The sequence below is a fragment of the Mobula birostris genome, chromosome 8 (genome assembly GCF_030028105.1).
Source record: "Mobula birostris isolate sMobBir1 chromosome 8, sMobBir1.hap1, whole genome shotgun sequence".
In the NCBI taxonomy this organism is placed as follows: domain Eukaryota; kingdom Metazoa; phylum Chordata; class Chondrichthyes; order Myliobatiformes; family Myliobatidae; genus Mobula; species Mobula birostris.
Genome location: NC_092377.1, coordinates 57,432,549 through 57,449,912, shown reverse-complemented (window position 1 = coordinate 57,449,912; position 17,364 = coordinate 57,432,549). Strand labels below are relative to the sequence as shown.

Here is a 17,364-nt window from a genome sequence, read left to right as displayed (position 1 = left end):
TGGCTTACGAACAGTTTCATAGGAACGCTCTACCTTCGGATGGCGGGGGAAACCTGTACCATAGTTTTGGTAAAATTCATCTGAACTCATTTTTACCACAAAGATTGAGGCACTCCTCTCATTATAAAATTCATCTGAACTTGTTTATGCTATTGTCCCAGGACAGATCCTTTGATATAACTCGAAGAATTTAAATTTACTGACCCTCTCCACCTTCAATCCTCTAATGAGGGCTGGCTCATGGACCTCTGATTCTTCCTCCTGTAGTCAATGGTCAGCTCTATGGTCTTACATTAAATGAGAAGCTTTGACATCATTCAGTTTCCCTCCTATATGTCAATTTTTCACCATCTTTGTTTCGGCCATTAACAGTGCCATCATCCATAAATTTAAATGTGGCATTGGACTTGTACTTAGGGAGTCACACAATCATCGTTATAAAGTGAGTATAGCAGGTCATTAAGTACACAATCTTGTAATGCATCTGTACTGATGGTCATTGTGGATGAAATGCTGTATTGACTTGGATCTGCAAGTGAGGATCCACTTGCATAGGATGGTATTGGGCCTAGATATTAGAGCTTAGTGATGGTGTTGAATGCTGAGCTGTAGTCATTATAGAGCATCCTGATGTATGTATCTTAATTGTCCAGATGTTTGAGCTGAGTGAGGAGCCAATGAAATGGTACTGGTTGTGATGGTAGACAAATTGGAGCAGATCCAAGTCATTACTCAGGCAGGAGTTAACATGTTTCGTGACCAACCGCTCAGAGCACTTCATCATAATGAATGCAAGTGCTACTGAGCTATAATTATTGATACAGGATAGCACATTCTTCTTGGGCACCGGTATGATTGAAGTCTACTTGAAGCAGGTACGTACCTCAGACTGCCAAAGCAAAAGGTCAAAAATGTCAGTAAACAAGGACATCTTTATTTGATGAATGAATGGATCTGTTTAGTCTGATATTATTGCTGTGTAAACTTCATGACTATAATATATTTTAATTTAGTTTACAGTGCTAATGTGGCTGCTCACGTACGTTGGTGCCTTGTTTAATGGGTTGACTCTGCTGATAATAGGTAAGCCTTTACTACTTTGAATGTATTTCTGTTCCTCCATTGCACTCACTGGAGGCATTTTATTAATTTAAATATTTGAATTTAGACTTAATATGAACAGTTAATTAGGAACATAAAAAAAACAATCTGGTCACCTGGCCATTTATCTATCTTGAAGCTCAAAGCTTTAGTGGTGCTTTCTAGGAGTGGATTTCATTTGGAAAATAAAGTGTTCCTTAATTTTATATTCACTTTGTTGCTCTAACTTAAGACAATACATGTGAAGGTTATCTCTGCCTAGGAACGTGGTTATTGATATTAGCTGTTGTTATCTTTCCATCTTCAGTCATACTTTGAAAAGTATTGGCTTAAAATTTGCTATACTTAGAATCTTAAGTATATATTAATTTGTATTAAACAAATTTGAAATGAGGTATGGATTGCACTTGCAAAATCCTCATACTCTTGAAGACCAGATTTTTTAGCTTTAGTAAAAGTCCTTTTTTTTTTTAGGAGCTCGAGCTTTAATCTTTCCTTCTGTTTTCCCCCACCCCCCAGCGCTCTAGAATAAGAAGACAACCAGAATTTAATGTGGTGTTAAAATTATGGCATGGCCAAAACCAGCTTTTATATGATGGTTTCGATTTGATTTAATGGATTACCTTTTTTTTAAATTTCCAAAATTGCAAGTGTCTCAACGTGTAAGGAATTAGCAGGTAGGGACCACTTGGCCCCTCAGATCCACCCCATAGTTCAATGTTAGCTGATCTGTACGTTATCTCGTACTTACATAGCCCAATTTGCCAGCTATTCTATGTCCACTGTATCCATAGGCAACCTTTGCTGTCTAAAACTGCATCAAGTTTTGTGCATCTGCAAATATACTAATCAGACCATATTGTCCTTCAAGTCATCTGTATATTATGAACCACGAAGGTCTCAGCACCAATTCTTGTGGTATACCACTTGTGACAAATTTCCACTCATACAAGCAACCATCTACCTCTACTCTTGGTAATCAAGCTCATTTTAGATCAGCTTGTACCTTGGCTTTCTGGACTAGCTTTATGATGTGCAACCTTATTGAAAGCCTTACTGAAGTCCCAGTAAACCACATGTACCTTGCTGCTTCAGTTTCAGTTATTTCAATAGGGAAAAGAAAACCTAATTACAGATTTCCCCAATTGGAGGAAATAATCCATAAAACAACTAATGCAACAAGACCTCACATGAATCTTGTATTTTAATAATATATAAATGAGTGAAGGCTGATTTATTTTAAACCATTCCTCAAACGCAACTTCAGCAATGCTTGATCCTTTTTTTGAGATTTCTTTTTTTACATGTTTGAATTTATTGTCCGTTTATTTCCTTGTATGCCCTGGCAGTCAATTGGGCCTTTTAACGTACAAAACCATCTCATGGCATTCAACTTTTCTAGTCCAGTATAGATTTAGAATCTTTGTGTTTGTTACTTGAAATTACGTACACTTATGCTAGCTACTTTTGGGTTTGTTCAAGGCTTAATTCTGAGGTTTGTTTGTGAGCTATAAGAATGGCAATTTCATATTCTAAAGATACAAAACTGGTACAGAGTTACTGAGGGTTAAAACAGTGACTGTTATGTCTGCTATGTGTGTATCTGTATAATTGCACTTTTGTAAAGTTTTAGATACTAAAAGAGTGAATATTCGTTCTCTCTAGCTCTGGTAGCAGTTTTCAGCATTCCAGTTGTTTATGAAAGGCACCAGGTAAATGTCTAAATTTGCTTTACACCTGCAGAAGGGTTATTAATTTACAGAATGGATATGATACTGTCATCCTGACATTGTCACAATTTGTATTTGGAAAAGGTTACAATTGTATTTTGAGTGCTAACTGGTTATATTAGTAGCAGTTAGATTGTTTTTTGTTCCTAACATTGATTTATAAGCATAGCTTAGACATTATATCATAGAAACATAGAAAATAGGTGCAGGAGTAGGCCATTCGGCCCTTCGAGCCTGCACCGTCATTTATTATGATCATGGCTGATCATCCAACTCAGAACCCCGCCTCAGCCTTCCCTCCATACCCCCTGACCCCCGTAGCCACAAGGGCCATATCTAACTCCCTCTTAAATATAGCCAATGAACTGGCCTCAACTGTTTCCTGTGGCAGAGAATTCCACAGATTCACCACTCTCTGTGTGAAGAAGTTTTTCCTAATCTCAGTCCTAAAAGGCTTCCCCTCTATCCTCAAACTGTGACCCCTCGTTCTGGACTTCCCCAACATCGGGAACAATCTTCCTGCATCTAGCCTGTCCAATCCCTTTAGGATCTTATACGTTTCAATCAGATCCCCCCTCAATCTTCTAAATTCCAACAAGTACAAGCCCAGTTCATCCATTCTTTCTTCATATGAAAGTCCTGCCATCCCAGGAATCAATCTGGTGAACCTTCTCTGTACTCCCTCTATGGCAAGGATGTCTTTCCTCAGATTAGGGGACCAAAACTGCACACAATACTCCAGGTGCTTTACTTTATTAACCTGAAAGCTAAACTACATGTAAGCAAAATTTTCAGTATAATAGAATGTCACAAGAATAAAGTTCCATTTAGGAAAAAGTATCTGCAAAATATGAACATTATTGCTGATTTAATCTAATGCTTGGAGGTATTCATTTCTTGGATGACGTTTCTTCGGAAACTATTTAGGATGCCTCTTGGAATCTTGCAATAGTCGGTATTAAATGCTAAGATAATTAAAATCTAGATAATAAATTGATTGCAGGATTAATTCAGGACATGATCTCAAGTAATGGGGAAAATAGTTTTGTGGAGTATTAAGAAAATGTTGATGTTGAATATTTTACAGCTAATAATCAGATCTAAGTTTAATTTTGCAGTAATTACACTGCATTTGAAGAGTTTAAAAGTTGATCTGCCTGTATGTTAATTAATAAGATAATTGGCTGAAAGTCAATTGTGTGTTGCTACTGCTGGATTGGTGTTTTTTCTCAAAGGTTCAGAGCTTCTACTTAGAATTTACATCTTTTAAAAGCATACCATCATTATACAGGAATTGCAGCAAAATAAAAAAATAGGCATTCTTTTGTGAAAATTAATATTTGGTGTTGAATTTAATAGTTTTTATAGTTTAAATTGCTGTGGAAGCTTCTGTGGTTCTTGAACATTTTCCATATTTGTCATGTACTGCCAGTCAGGTACGACTTTGCTGTCCTGACCCTGTCCTTGAATTCTCAGAAATAACTCAGTTTCTTAGGCTACATCCACACTACGCCGGATAATTTGAAGACGCCAGTTTCGAGTAAAAAGGACAGTCGTCCACACTAAGCGTTTTTCAAACTATCTCTGTCCACATTAGAATGGATATTTGGGCGAATCTCCTCCTACTGGGCATGCGCAGGACGCACAGAAAACAAGTGAAGAGGAAACGGTATACTTGGTGCACGTTTGTCCAGTTACAGAGCAGAAAAACTTAAAAAGAATTGCTCTTGACTCTTGCACAGGAGGACTTAAAACTGGGGGGAAAAAAAACAAATGCTGGAGGGTATGGAGGCAACCGACAGGGAGTTCATGGACAATATGACCCGGCTGACGACGAACATTGAAAAACTGACTAACTCTGTTGCAGCTTAATGTGAAAAAGACTAAGGAGCTGGTGGTAGACCTGAGGAGAGCTAAGGTACCGGTGACCCCTGTTCTCATCCAGGGGCTCAGTGTGGACATGGTGGAGGATTACCAATACCTGGGGATATGAATGACAATAAACTGGACTGGTCAAAGAACACTGAGGCTGTCTACAAGAAGGGTCAGAGCCGTCTCTATTTCCTGAGGAGACTGAGGTCCTTTAACATCTGCCGGACGATGCTGAGGATGTTCTACGAGTCTGTGGTGGCCAGTGAAACCATAGAAAAGCTACAGCACAGAAACAGGCCTTTTGACCCTTCTTGGCTGTGCCGAACCATTTTCTGCTTAGTCCCACTGACCTGCACACGGACCATATCCCTCCATACACCTCCCATCCATGTATCTGTCCAATTTATTCTTAAATGTTAAAAAAGAACCTGCATTTACCACCTCGTCTGGCAGCTTATTCCATACTCCCACCACTCTGTGTGAAGAAGCCCCACCCAATGTTCCCTTTAAACTTTTTCCCCCTCACCCTTAACCCATGACCTCTGGGTTTTTTTCTCCCCTTGCCTCAGTGGAAAAAGCCTGCTTGCATTCACTATCTATACCCATCATAATTTTATATACCTCTATCAAATCTCCCCTCATTCTTCTACGCTCCAGGGAATAAAGTCCTAACCTATTCAACCTTTCTCTGTAACTGAGTTTCTCAAATCCCGGCAACATCCTTGTAAACATTCTCTGCACTCTTTCAACCTTATTTATATCCTTCCTGTAATTTGGTGACCAAAACTGAACACAATACTCCAGATTCGGCCTCACCATTGCCTTATACAACCTCATCATAACATTCCAGCTCTTATACTCAATACTTTGATTAATAAAGGCCAATGTACCAAAAGCTCTCTTTACGACCCTATCTACCTGTGACGACACTTTTAGGGAATTTTGTATCTGTATTCCCAGATCCCTCTGTTCTACTGCACTCCTCAGTGCCTTACCATTAACCCTGTATGTTCTACCTTGGTTTGTCCTTTCAACGTGCAATACCTCACACTTGTCTGTATTAAACTTCATCTGCCATTTTTCAATCCATTTTTCCAGCTGGTCTAAGTCCATCTGCAGGCTCTGAAAACCTTTCTCACTGTCTACTACACCTCCAGTCTTTGTATCATCAGCAAATTTGCTGATCCAATTTACCACATTATCATCCAGATCATTGATATAGATGACAAATAACAATGGACCCAGCACTGATCCCTGTGGAACACCACTAGTGACAGGCCTCCACTCAGAGAAGCAATTCTCTACTACCACTCTTTGGCTTCTACCATTGAGCCAATGTCTAATCCAATTTACCACCTTTCCATGTATACCTAGCGACTGAATTTTCCTAACTAACCTCCCATGCAGGACCTTGTCAAAGGCCTTACTGAAGTCCATGTAGACAATATCCACTGCCTTCCCTTCATCCACTTTCCTGGTAACCTCCTCGAAAAACTCCAATAGATTGGTCAAACATGACCTATCACGCACAAAGCCATGTTGACTCTCCCTAATAAGTCCCTGTCTATCCAAATGCTTGTAGATTCTGTCTCTTAGTACTCCCTCCAATAACTTACCTACTACCAACGTTAAATTTACCGGCCTATAATTTCCCAGATTACTTTTCGATCCTTTTTTAAACAACGGAACAACATGAGACACTCTCCAATCCTCCGGCACCTCACCTGTCGACAGCGACATTTTAAATATTTCTGCCAGGGCCCCTGCAATTTCAACACTAGTCTCCTTCAAGGTCCGAGGGAACACTCTGTCAGGTCCCGGGGATTTATCCACTTTAATTTTCCTCAAGACAGCAAGCACCTCCTCCTTTTCAATCTGTACAGTTTCCATGATCTCACTACTTGTTTCCCTTAATTCCATAGACTTCATACCAGTTTGCTTAGTAAATACAGACGCAAAAATCCTACTTAAGATCTCCCCCATTTCCTTTGGTTCCGCACATAGCCAACCACTCTGATCTTCAAGAGGACCAATTTTATCCCTTTTGCTCTTAATATACCTGTAAGAGCTCTTTCTCTTTGACTGCCAAGGCAACCTCGTCTTCTTTTAACCCTCCTGATTTCTTTCTTAAGTATTTTCTTGCACTTCTTATACTCAATCACCTTATTTACTCCCTGTTTCCTATACATGTCATACAACTCCCTCTTCTTTATCAGAGTTGCAGTATCCCTTGAGAACCGAGGTTCCTTGTTCCTTATTCCTATTCACTTGCCTTTAATCCTGACAGGAACATACAAACTCTGCACTCTCAAAATTTCTCCTTTGAAGGCTTCCCACCTACCGATCACATCTTTGCCAGAGAACAACCTGTCCCAATCCACCCTTTTTAGATCCTTTCTCATTTCTTCAAATTTGGCCTCCTTCCAGTTCAGAACCTCAACCCTAGGACCAGATCTATCCTTGTCCATGATCAAGTTGAAACTAATAGTGTTATGATCACTGGAACCAAAGTGCTCCCCTACACAGACTTCCGTCACTTGTCCTAACTCATTTCCTAACAGGAGATCCAATATTGCATCCCCTCTAGTTGGTCCCTCTATATATTGATTTAGAAAACTTTCCTGAACACATTTTACAAACTCTGAACCATCTAGACCCCTAACAGTATGGGAGTCCCAATCAATATATGGAAAATTGAAATCCCCTACCACCCATGTTTGTTGTTGTGTGCTGGGGCAGCAGGCTGAGGGTAGCAGACACCAACAGAATCAACAAACTCATTCGTAAGGCCAGTAATGTTGTGGGGATGGAACTGGACTCTCTCACGGTGGTGTCGGAAAAGAGGATGTTGTCCAAGTTGCATGCCATCTTGGACAATGTCTCCCATCCACTACATAATGTACTGGTTGGGCACAGGAGTACATTCAGCCAGAGACTCATTCCACCGAGATACAGCACAGAGTGTCATAGGAAGTCATTTCTGCCTGTGGCCATCAAACTTTACAACTCCTCCCTTGGAGGGTCAGACGCCCTGAGCCAATAGGCTGGTCCTGGACTTATTTCCTGGCATAATTTACATATTACTATTTAACTATTTATGGTTAATAAACTATTTATTATTTATGGTGCAACTGTAACGAAAACCAATTTCCCCCGGGATCAATAAAGTATGACTATTAATAAACCACCTTGTTAAATGTATAAAACGTGTCTGCATCAGTGTTATCTTGTATTTCCATACAATGTTATATTAGGCTGTTACACATCTATTGCCAGAGAAGTACTTGCATAAATAGGTAAACCACCTTCATACAAGCAAGGACAGAAAACAGGACAAAGTGAGTGTACTTATTTATTCAGTAAGCTGTGGGGCAAAGTATTTGGTTGAGTACATTTCTAACTCTTCTGGCTTCAGTCTCGTTGCCGTCTGTTCTGAAATTGTTAGGTTCTGCGAAGCGCAGAATCAAATATCGCTGTGATGATTGTACGCTCTAGTATCAATTGTTTGGCGACAATTAAGTAATAATAATAAAAATAATAAGAAAAAAAATGCGCTGCCGCCATCTGTTCCGGCACGTGATGACAACGGTTTTAAAAATCTCCAGTTACCCCGTCCACAACTGCGATGGATATTAGGCGTTTTCAGATTTATTCACTCTGGAGACAGTTTCTGAAAATCTCCGTTTTTGGGGAATGAAAACGCCGTTTTAGTGTGGACGGAGGATCAAAATGAAGAGAAAAAGCTTCGTTTTCAAAATTATCCTGCGTAGTGTGGACGTAGCCTTAGTTTGCTTTTCAAGTAACCATATAATTCAGTGTGATTTGACTTGTTGCCTGTCTGTTGTCAAATTTCCATAGCTCATGGTTACATTTGAATAAGAACTAATGACTATTCCTGGTAGTTCTTGCCTCTATCTGAATCTCACCACCTTCAAAAAAAGCTTCCTGCTGTTGTAAAGTATCTCTACAAGGAGGTTGATTAACAGAAATCATAGTTGAGCTCTGAAGGAGATATTTCAATTACATTAAATTTATTTCTTTCAGGCACAAATTGATCATTACATAGGAATAGCAAGCAAACAGATTAAAGATGTCACTGCTAAGTAAGTATGTGGAAATTTGGAAATGGTAATTACTTGTAACAGTTTTGCTCCTTTTTCGGTGCTTCTGTGGCTGAACAACCTTTCCTATCACTTTTTTCCTTTAAGTGTTTACATGGAGCATGATTCCTCATGTCTCCAGGTTGGCTTGCCAAATGTGAATATAGCACTAATGTCATGATTTTTTCTTGGGCTTGAAGAAATTATGGATATCATCAGTTGTGTAAACCTTCCACAGTAGTACAGTTTTACTCCTGGAGCATCTGCACCTTGGAACACATATGTAAACATGAAGTTGGTTAGTTTGAAATTGTTGGTATCTTAATAATTGACTAGCAACTCTGCAAAATTCTCTGCAATGGATTTTTTGAGCATCTATCTTATTGGAAGCTTTATTTTTGCGGTTGATCATCATGAAAAATGTGTGTAACATCATTGTAATCTTTAAAGAATATGGTATGTCAAATGTTAACAATGTGAATTTGGCACAGTTCGCTCACCAAGAGCTTGCAAAGGAAGCAGTAAAATTACTTTTTACATTGTGGTATAAATACTTCATTAACATACAATCAATAACACTTATTAGTTGAATACAGAAAATCTTTGTTATTTAAGATTACACAGTCTATACCTGCACACTTCAGCTATAAGATTCTAATTTGTTGGGCACATTTAGCAAACTATCATATTTCCTCCTACTTTGTTTCCTTTTGAAGATTTTGGCTGTCTTTAGGATAAATTTAAATAATAGATACCAATGTTTGGATTAGTCTAACATAGTGCAAATGATCTTCCAAAAGTTTATAAATGTTTTGATTTATTGTACAGAATTTGATTAGGCCGTCATTGTTCAGGCTTAATTAAAGTGGGAACTGTATGAAAACTGCAGGTTTTGTTTGCAAGATGCATTGAATAATTAAATTCAGGAGATTTGGTATAAGGCACCTATATTTGACAGGGAAACTAAGAAAATGTATTTCAGAGCAATGCCTTTTTATTTGTGGATTTGGTAATTAAAACAATGTGCATTTAGATTAGCCTTTCTCTAATCTCATTGTGCACAATAGATTTTTTGGCTTAAAAATTACTTGTTTTGTAGCTGTTATTACATAATCAAGTTAAGACACCATAGTTTTAGCTTAACAGGTCAGCATTCTAAGTACCTTCAGTCTTTTACAATATTCCTTTTTCCACGGTTTTTTTCATTTTAGGATTCAAGCTAAAGTTCCTGGACTGAAGAAGAAAACTGAGTAGTATCCTGCACGGTTTCATGGCATGTTGTCTGCGGGACTGTTACTCGGTTGTCACAGGGAAGGTTGGGGAAAGAAAAATAGCCTTGGAACTGCAGATTATTTTACATTGGGTGGTAACTGAAATTGTTGAGCTGCAGTCATGATCTATTATATCACAAATACTAACGTAAGAAATTTGAATTCAGTTTATTTATCCGATTTGGAACAGAGAACACTGGTTTGTATTAAAGATTTGAGAAGCTGTACATTGCACTTGTCAGGGTTAGTGTCTTATGTGTAACAAATCATGGTGCAGTAGGAGTTTTGAGTATTCCCATTCTCCACCTTACCCCCAGTTTGCACACTGTAGAATCTATGCTGTGAGGTTGTTGCAAATTTCTAACCCTTGATCATATTTACAGTACCATTTTAGTGATGAGGTCTTGCTTTTTCTTCACTGAAACCCTTTGCTGTATTAAGGTTTTACTGTTTTAACAATTACCCAGTTAGTGTTTCATAAAGCTATAGAGTTGATTTCATCAGCTCCACAGTGCTTGATGGTTTCAGAGTTAACTGTATTTTAAAGATGAATCCACTGTGCTGAAACATGCAGAATATTACATTAATCAACATTAATGTACAACTCATTTTTCATTATAGCAACAGTATGAACAAAAGCAAAAAAAATTAGCTGTACTGATATATTTGTGGACTGTATTCAATGCTACAAATAAATGTAACTTTGAAATTTCAAGCATTATCCGATGCACAAATGGGGCAATGAACATTGCATTGTAATTTGGCTCAGGCTTTTGTCTGAGGGAATACAGTGTGGAATAAATATGAATAAAGCTTATAACTGCATTATTTGAGTTTTTTTTTCTACTTGCATGTTCAGAGAATTGGAGTTGACTGTTAAGAATGTGGTTTCAGGGTACCTGGAAGCACATGATAAAATAGCCCGTAGTCAACAAGGGAAAACCCTGCCTGATGCATCTGTTGGAATTCTTTGAAATAAAACAGGATAGACAAGGGAGAATCGGTGGATGCTGTGTACTTGAATTTCCAGAAGGCCTTTTAACAGGTGCTGCACATGAGACTGCTTAACAAGTTAACAGCCATGGTATTATAGGAAAGATACTAGCATGGATAGAGCATTAGCTGATTGTCAGGAGGCAGAGAGTGGAAGTAAAAGAAGCCTTTTCTGGTTGGCTGCTGGTGCTGAGTATTTCACTGCTTTTTGTGTTATGTCAATGATTTGCATGACTGAATTGATCGTTTTGTGGCCAAGTTGGTGATACGAAGATAGGAGGGGAGGGGCTGGTGGTGTTGAGGAAGCATGAAGGCTGCAGAAGACTTGGACAGATTAGGAGGGTGGGTAAAGAAGTGGCAGACGGAATACAGTGTTGGGAAGTGTATTGTCATACACTGTAGTACAAGAAATAAAAGCGTAGACCCAGGGGTTCCCAATCTGTGGGCCATAGACCCCAGTTAGTGGTAGGGGTCCATGGCATAAAGAAAGTTGGAATCTCTGGCATAGACTATTTTCTAAAAGGAGAGAAATATTGAATGTTGAAAAGTCTCGACAGAGTGGATGTGGAGAGGATATTTCTTATGGTGGGGAGTCTGACACCAGAGGGCACAGACTCAGAAGAGATTGACATCCATTTTGAAGAGGAGGTGGAATATCTAGTCAGAAAGTGGTGAATCTGTGGAATTTGTGGTGACTATGGAGGCCTTGTCATTTGGTATATTTAAGGCAGAGCTTGATAGGTTCTTGCTTCTCCGTGGATCATCACCGATTGACAACGACGATAGGTTCTTGATTAGTTGTGGCATGGAGTTATGGGGAGAAGGCACGAGAATGGGGCTGCGGGGGAAAAGCATCAACCATGATGAAATGGCAGAGCAGACTTGATTCAAAGTTTCAAAAAAACTTTGTCCTTCTAACCATACATCAGCTCTGCAGGGCAGAATGAGACAGCGTTTCTCAGGAGCAGTGCAATCATAACATAAACGCAACACTAAATAATAAACATAACAATAAATAGTAAAACACAACAGCCACATGTCAGTTAAAATCAAGTTATGTGTCCAGTGCGAGTTAAAAGTGTCCAAAAGCAGAGTCAGGTGGAGCAGCTATTTAGCAATCTGACTGTCTGTGGGAGGAAGCTATTTAGTAGCCTGGTGGTTTTACTTTTGATGCTCCTGTAACATTTGCCTGATGGCAGAAGAACAAACAGTTCATGGAGAGGGTGTGAGGGGTCTTTAATGATGTACCGTGTCTTCTGGAGGCATGGGCTCTGAAAGAGGTCTTGGACAGAAGGTAGGGAGACTCCAGTAACCTTCTCTGCTCCCCTTACCACCCTCTGCAAGGCTTTTTTGTCAACAGCACTGCAGCTGGAGTACCAGGTTGTGATGCAAAAGGTCAGCACACACTCAACCACGCCTCTGTAGAATGTAGTTAAGATGTTAGTGGGGAGTGATGCTTGTTTAAGCTTCCTCAGAAAGTGCAATCTCTGCTGGGCCCATTTCACAATCCCAGTGGTGTTCCTGGACCAGGTGAGATTGTCCGAGATCTGCACCTCAAGGAACTTGATGTTTTCCACTCTCTCCACTGTGGAGCCACTGATGCTGGGGGGTGTGTGCTCAGGCTGAGACTGTCTGAAATCAACGATCACCTCCTTGGTTTTGGTGACATTAAGCATCAAGTTGTTATCCCTGCACCACCTCTCTAGGTATTTGACCTCCTCCCTGTACATAGTTTCATCATTTTTGCTGATGAGCCCCACCACTGGTATCATCAGCAAATTTAATGATCAGGTTCTCCTTGAATCTGGCTGCACAGTCATGTGTTAGCAGTGTAAATAGCAATGGGCTAAGCACACAGCCTTGTGGGGATCCAGTGCTCAGTGTGATGGAGTCAGAGATGTTCCTGCCAACACGGACTAACTGGTCTCTCTGTCAAGAAATCCAGAACCCAGCGACACATGGCAGTGCTAAGGCCAAGCAGCGACAGTTTCTCCACTAGTCTCTGCGGGATGATAGTATTGAATGCTGAACTGAAATCAATGTACAGGATTCTGGCATGAGTAGGCCTGTATCTTAGACCTTATCTCTGGGTGAAAGTGCCTGTTTATTCATTGCCTTTATTTCTAAGCCAAAATATTTTGTGCTGTGCATATATATTAAATATGATCTCTCACCTGCCATTCTGAAGAAAACAAAATCAGTCCCTGGAGCTGGAAGTGATTAGTGACCATACCTGCACCGTAATTCAAGGGGATGTTGGTATGCCATTAGGCTCAGTATTCTCTCTGCTATGCTAGGCCATACCGTAGGCATAAGCACTGGATTGTAAAAAAAAAACTGTATTGATCATTACGAAGTCCTTAATGTTTATCAACTGCATCATGCTTACCATTTCGGCAATGAAAATGAACATTACTGGTTGTTGCAAATTTTAGCTGGGACATTCAGGATTCCAGGTGGACATTTGAAAATTAGGTAGGACATTGAGTAATAAAATCTTCATTAATTCAGCTACCATTTCCTTCTGTAGTATCTGCTGTTGAAGTTATTAGTTGCAAGTTCTCAGTTTAATTTGATAAAGTAACTCTTTAGACATTGATTTTAAATTTTATCAACCTGTTTCTTAGCTTAATTTCTCACCTCATCCAGCACTAGCAACAGGCCAACATGAGCCAATCAAAAGCATTGGCACCAAAGTATAGTTAATGCTTCTGAGCAAAGCAATAGCTGAACGGACTTTGTCAGCATATCCACTAGCTGCCAACCTTGTTAGCTATTATTTTGTATAATTATCTTGTGTGTGACCTTTTTTAAAATTACCTTTTTTAGTACTGCAATCACTGGCTCTCCCTAATCTCAAAAAGGTAGGTTGGTCAAAGCACTGTAGGCAAAGTCTCTCAGAGACCCACATGAATCTGCCAGCAGAAACCTATATGATTGAGCAAAAGCTGGAGCACAGCCTTTTTGCTCACCAGAGCAGCAAGCAAAGCACACCTGTGCTCTGTCAACTAAAATTATTGCAGCTGGAAGCACCATGTTCTACCTGGAACAAGTACAGCAGTATAATTAAAATGAACAGTTGTAACAAGTTGTCAGAAGAAAGGTAAGTGATCATCAAAGCAGAAAATGCTGAATGGGTTGGGCAGTTTTGTAACGTGAGAAACAGTCAGTGTTTTTGGCCACAGACCCTTCATTTGAACCATTTTCAAAACAAAGTGGATGGTCTTTCGCCTGAAATGGTATCTCCTTTTCTTTCTGCTAAAGTGGCCTGAACTGACCAATACATGTTCTGATTCTATTTCAGTTTCCAGTATTGGTGATTTTGATACCATAAAAATGTTTCTTAATGTCTTGATTTTACAGATGCAGCTGACTTTGGATATTTGATAACACACTGTAATTTGACAGTGAATCTGGTGAAGGGGTCTCATGAGTTGTCAGTCATTTTGGTCAGTGCAGGCAACAATTATCCTCTCTACTTTGTTTGTCATGATCTCACAGTAGAAGACTGCACTTGAAACCATGCTTTAAAAAAACCAGTATGGAACAGGTCAATAATCCTGAGATGGTGGAGCTTCTGTCCTGATCTATCAATGATAATTATTTGTTAGTACCTTTTTTTTAAACCATGTCCTTAAAATTGTTTTAAGCAGATTCCCGATCACTAATGTCAGGATAATGAGCCTTATTTCTCTATTTTCTTTCCCCCTTCTCAAAAGGTAATGTTACATTTTTTTTACCACCTTATGAACTGTGATTTGACCAATGCATCAACTATTTTTGCAGCTGAGTCTTTATCCCTATAAGATTGGACAACCAGTCAAGGGTATTTGTAAACTCCCTTAAAATGGTTAAGGAAAATGTTTGTTGCTTTAGCACTTTCTGATATTATTGGGGCTTTTACAATAATTTATTATTCCTCTCAACCCCATTCTCCTGCCTTCTCCATGTAACAGTTGATGCCTTTGTGATGCCTTCCCTGCATGTTCCCCTTAAACATTTCACCTTTTGCCCTTAAACCATGATATCTAGTTGTAGTCTCACCCAAACAGTGGAAAAAGCCTGCTTGGATTTACACTATCTATACCCCTCATAATTTTGTACACCTATCAAATCTCCCTTCAATCCTCTATGTTCTAAGTTCTTACCTATTCAATCTTCTAACTCGGGTCCTCCAGTTCCAGAAACATCCTTAAGATTTCTGTGTACTTTCAATCTTGTTTGCATCTTTTCTGTAGGTAGATGACCAAAACTGCACACAAAAGTCCCGATTAGGCCTCACCAAAGTCTTAGACAACTTCTGTAATCATACTTTGATCTATGAAGGTTATTGGGCCAGAAGCTTTCTCAATGGCTTTGTCTACTTTTGAAGAATTATGGACCTGTATTCCCAAATCCCCTTGTTTTACTGCACTCAGTGCACTACTGCTCACCATGTTAAGAGCTACTTTGGTTGGACCTCCCAAAGTACAACACCTCATCCTTGTCTGCATTAAATTCCAGCTGTTGCAGATCCCCTTAAAGCTTTAATGGCCTTCCTTGCTGTCCACTGTACCTCCCCAGTCCTGGTGTCATCTGCAATTTGCTAATCCAGTTTACCACGCTATCATCCAAATCACTGATATAAATGACAAACATCAGACCCAGCATCATTCCCTGCAGCACTCCACTAGTCGCAGGCCTCCAGTCAGAGAGACAACCGTCTACTACCACTCTTGACCTCTCCCGCAAAACCAATGTCTAATCCAATTTACTACATCTCGAGTGCCAAGCGACTGAGCCTTCTTAACCAACCTCCCATATGGAACTATGTCAAATGCCTTGCTGAAATCCATATAGACAACATCCACTGCCTTGCCTTCATCACCTTCCCTGGTAACTTCCTCAAAAAAAAACTAAGATTGGTTAGATGCAAACTACCACACAAAGCCATGATTATCCCTAATCAGTCCCTGTCTGTCCAAATACTTAAATATCTGGTCCCTTATACCTTTCAAGAACTTTCCCACTACTGCTGACAGGCCCACTGCCTATAATTTCCTGTTTTATTCTTAGAGCTATTTTTAAATAGAACAACATTAGCTATCCTCCAATTCTCTGGTACCTCAGCTTCGCTAAGGATGATTCGAATATCTCTGCTAGGGCCACTGCAATTTCCACACTTGCCTCCCACAGGGTCCGAGGGAATACCTTGTCAGGCCCTGAGGATCTGTCCACCCTAATTTGCCTCAAGACAGAAAACTCCGTGGTAATCTGTATAGGGCCCATGAAGTTGATGCTCCTTTACCTCACTTCTATAGGCTCTATGTTTGTCTCCCAAGTAAATACAGATAGGAAAAAAATAACAAGATTTTGCCCCATTCCTTTTGGCTCCACGCATAGATGACCACTCTGATCTTCTGGAGCACCTATCCTTTTGCTCCTAACATCTGTAGAAACCCTTGGGATACTCCTTCACTGCTAAAGCAACCTCATGCCTTCTTTAAACCCTTTTGATTTCTTAAGTTTTCTCTTGTGTCCTTCATTCCTTTTACCAAAGTGTATAACCATACACTTCCCACTTAGCCCATTCTCATAATCTTAAGTCCTTCTGCAGACTCCCTGCCGTCAATGATTTATTTGATGGCATGTAATGTGGGGGGGGGGGAAGCAATCACAACACTGGCCCCTGCAGAACACTGCTGGTCACTGGCAGCCAAGCAGAGAAGGTCCTCTTTTTATTCCCACGCTTTGGCTGACTGGCAGGAGGCAATCTTCTACCAATTTTTTTTTTAGCAGCTTTGTAGCTTGGCACCTTATCAAAGGCTTGAAAATCCATGTAAACATCCACTGACTCTCCTTTGTCTGGCCTGTTACTACTTGAATTCCAGTAGATTTGGCAGGCAAGATTTCTCCTTAAGGAAACGATGCTGACTTCTGCCTATCTTATCATGTACCCCATAACCTCACCCTTAATAATGAACTCCAATATCTTCCACCCACTAAAATCAGGCTAACTAGACTATAATTTCCTGTCTTTAGCTTCCATCCCTCAGAGTGGAGTGACATTTGCAATTTTCCAGTCCTCTGGAACCATTCCAGAATTTGGTAACATTACATTTACCCCCCCGCCCCCACTGACTCAACTTCCAAGTTAACCTTTATCTGATTTTTGAATTTACTCTCCAATTTAGAAAAATGGTCTGTGCTTTTATTCCTTTTACCAAAGCACACGATTATAAATTTCCTGAAACTGCATTCCATCTGCAACTTTGCCTATTCTCCCAATCTGCCACCGCTTCCTCAACATTACTTACC

General features: G+C 39.8%; 1 protein-coding gene across 8 annotated transcripts in view; it reads left to right on the top strand.

Annotated features, from left to right (window-relative positions):
* Nucleotides 1-10,899, top strand: part of LOC140201323 (reticulon-1-A-like) — a 77,224-nt gene extending 66,325 nt beyond the window's left edge. For all 8 annotated transcript variants that reach the window (XM_072265213.1, XM_072265212.1, XM_072265211.1 and 5 more), the window contains 4 exons: nucleotides 1,014-1,083; nucleotides 2,767-2,813; nucleotides 8,748-8,806; nucleotides 10,015-10,899. In XM_072265213.1, the coding sequence (XP_072121314.1) occupies nucleotides 1,014-1,083; nucleotides 2,767-2,813; nucleotides 8,748-8,806; nucleotides 10,015-10,057 (219 nt within the window). In that variant the 3' untranslated portion in view covers nucleotides 10,058-10,899. The remainder of the gene's footprint in view (nucleotides 1-1,013; nucleotides 1,084-2,766; nucleotides 2,814-8,747; nucleotides 8,807-10,014) is intronic.
* Nucleotides 10,900-17,364: the final 6,465 nt, after the last annotated feature.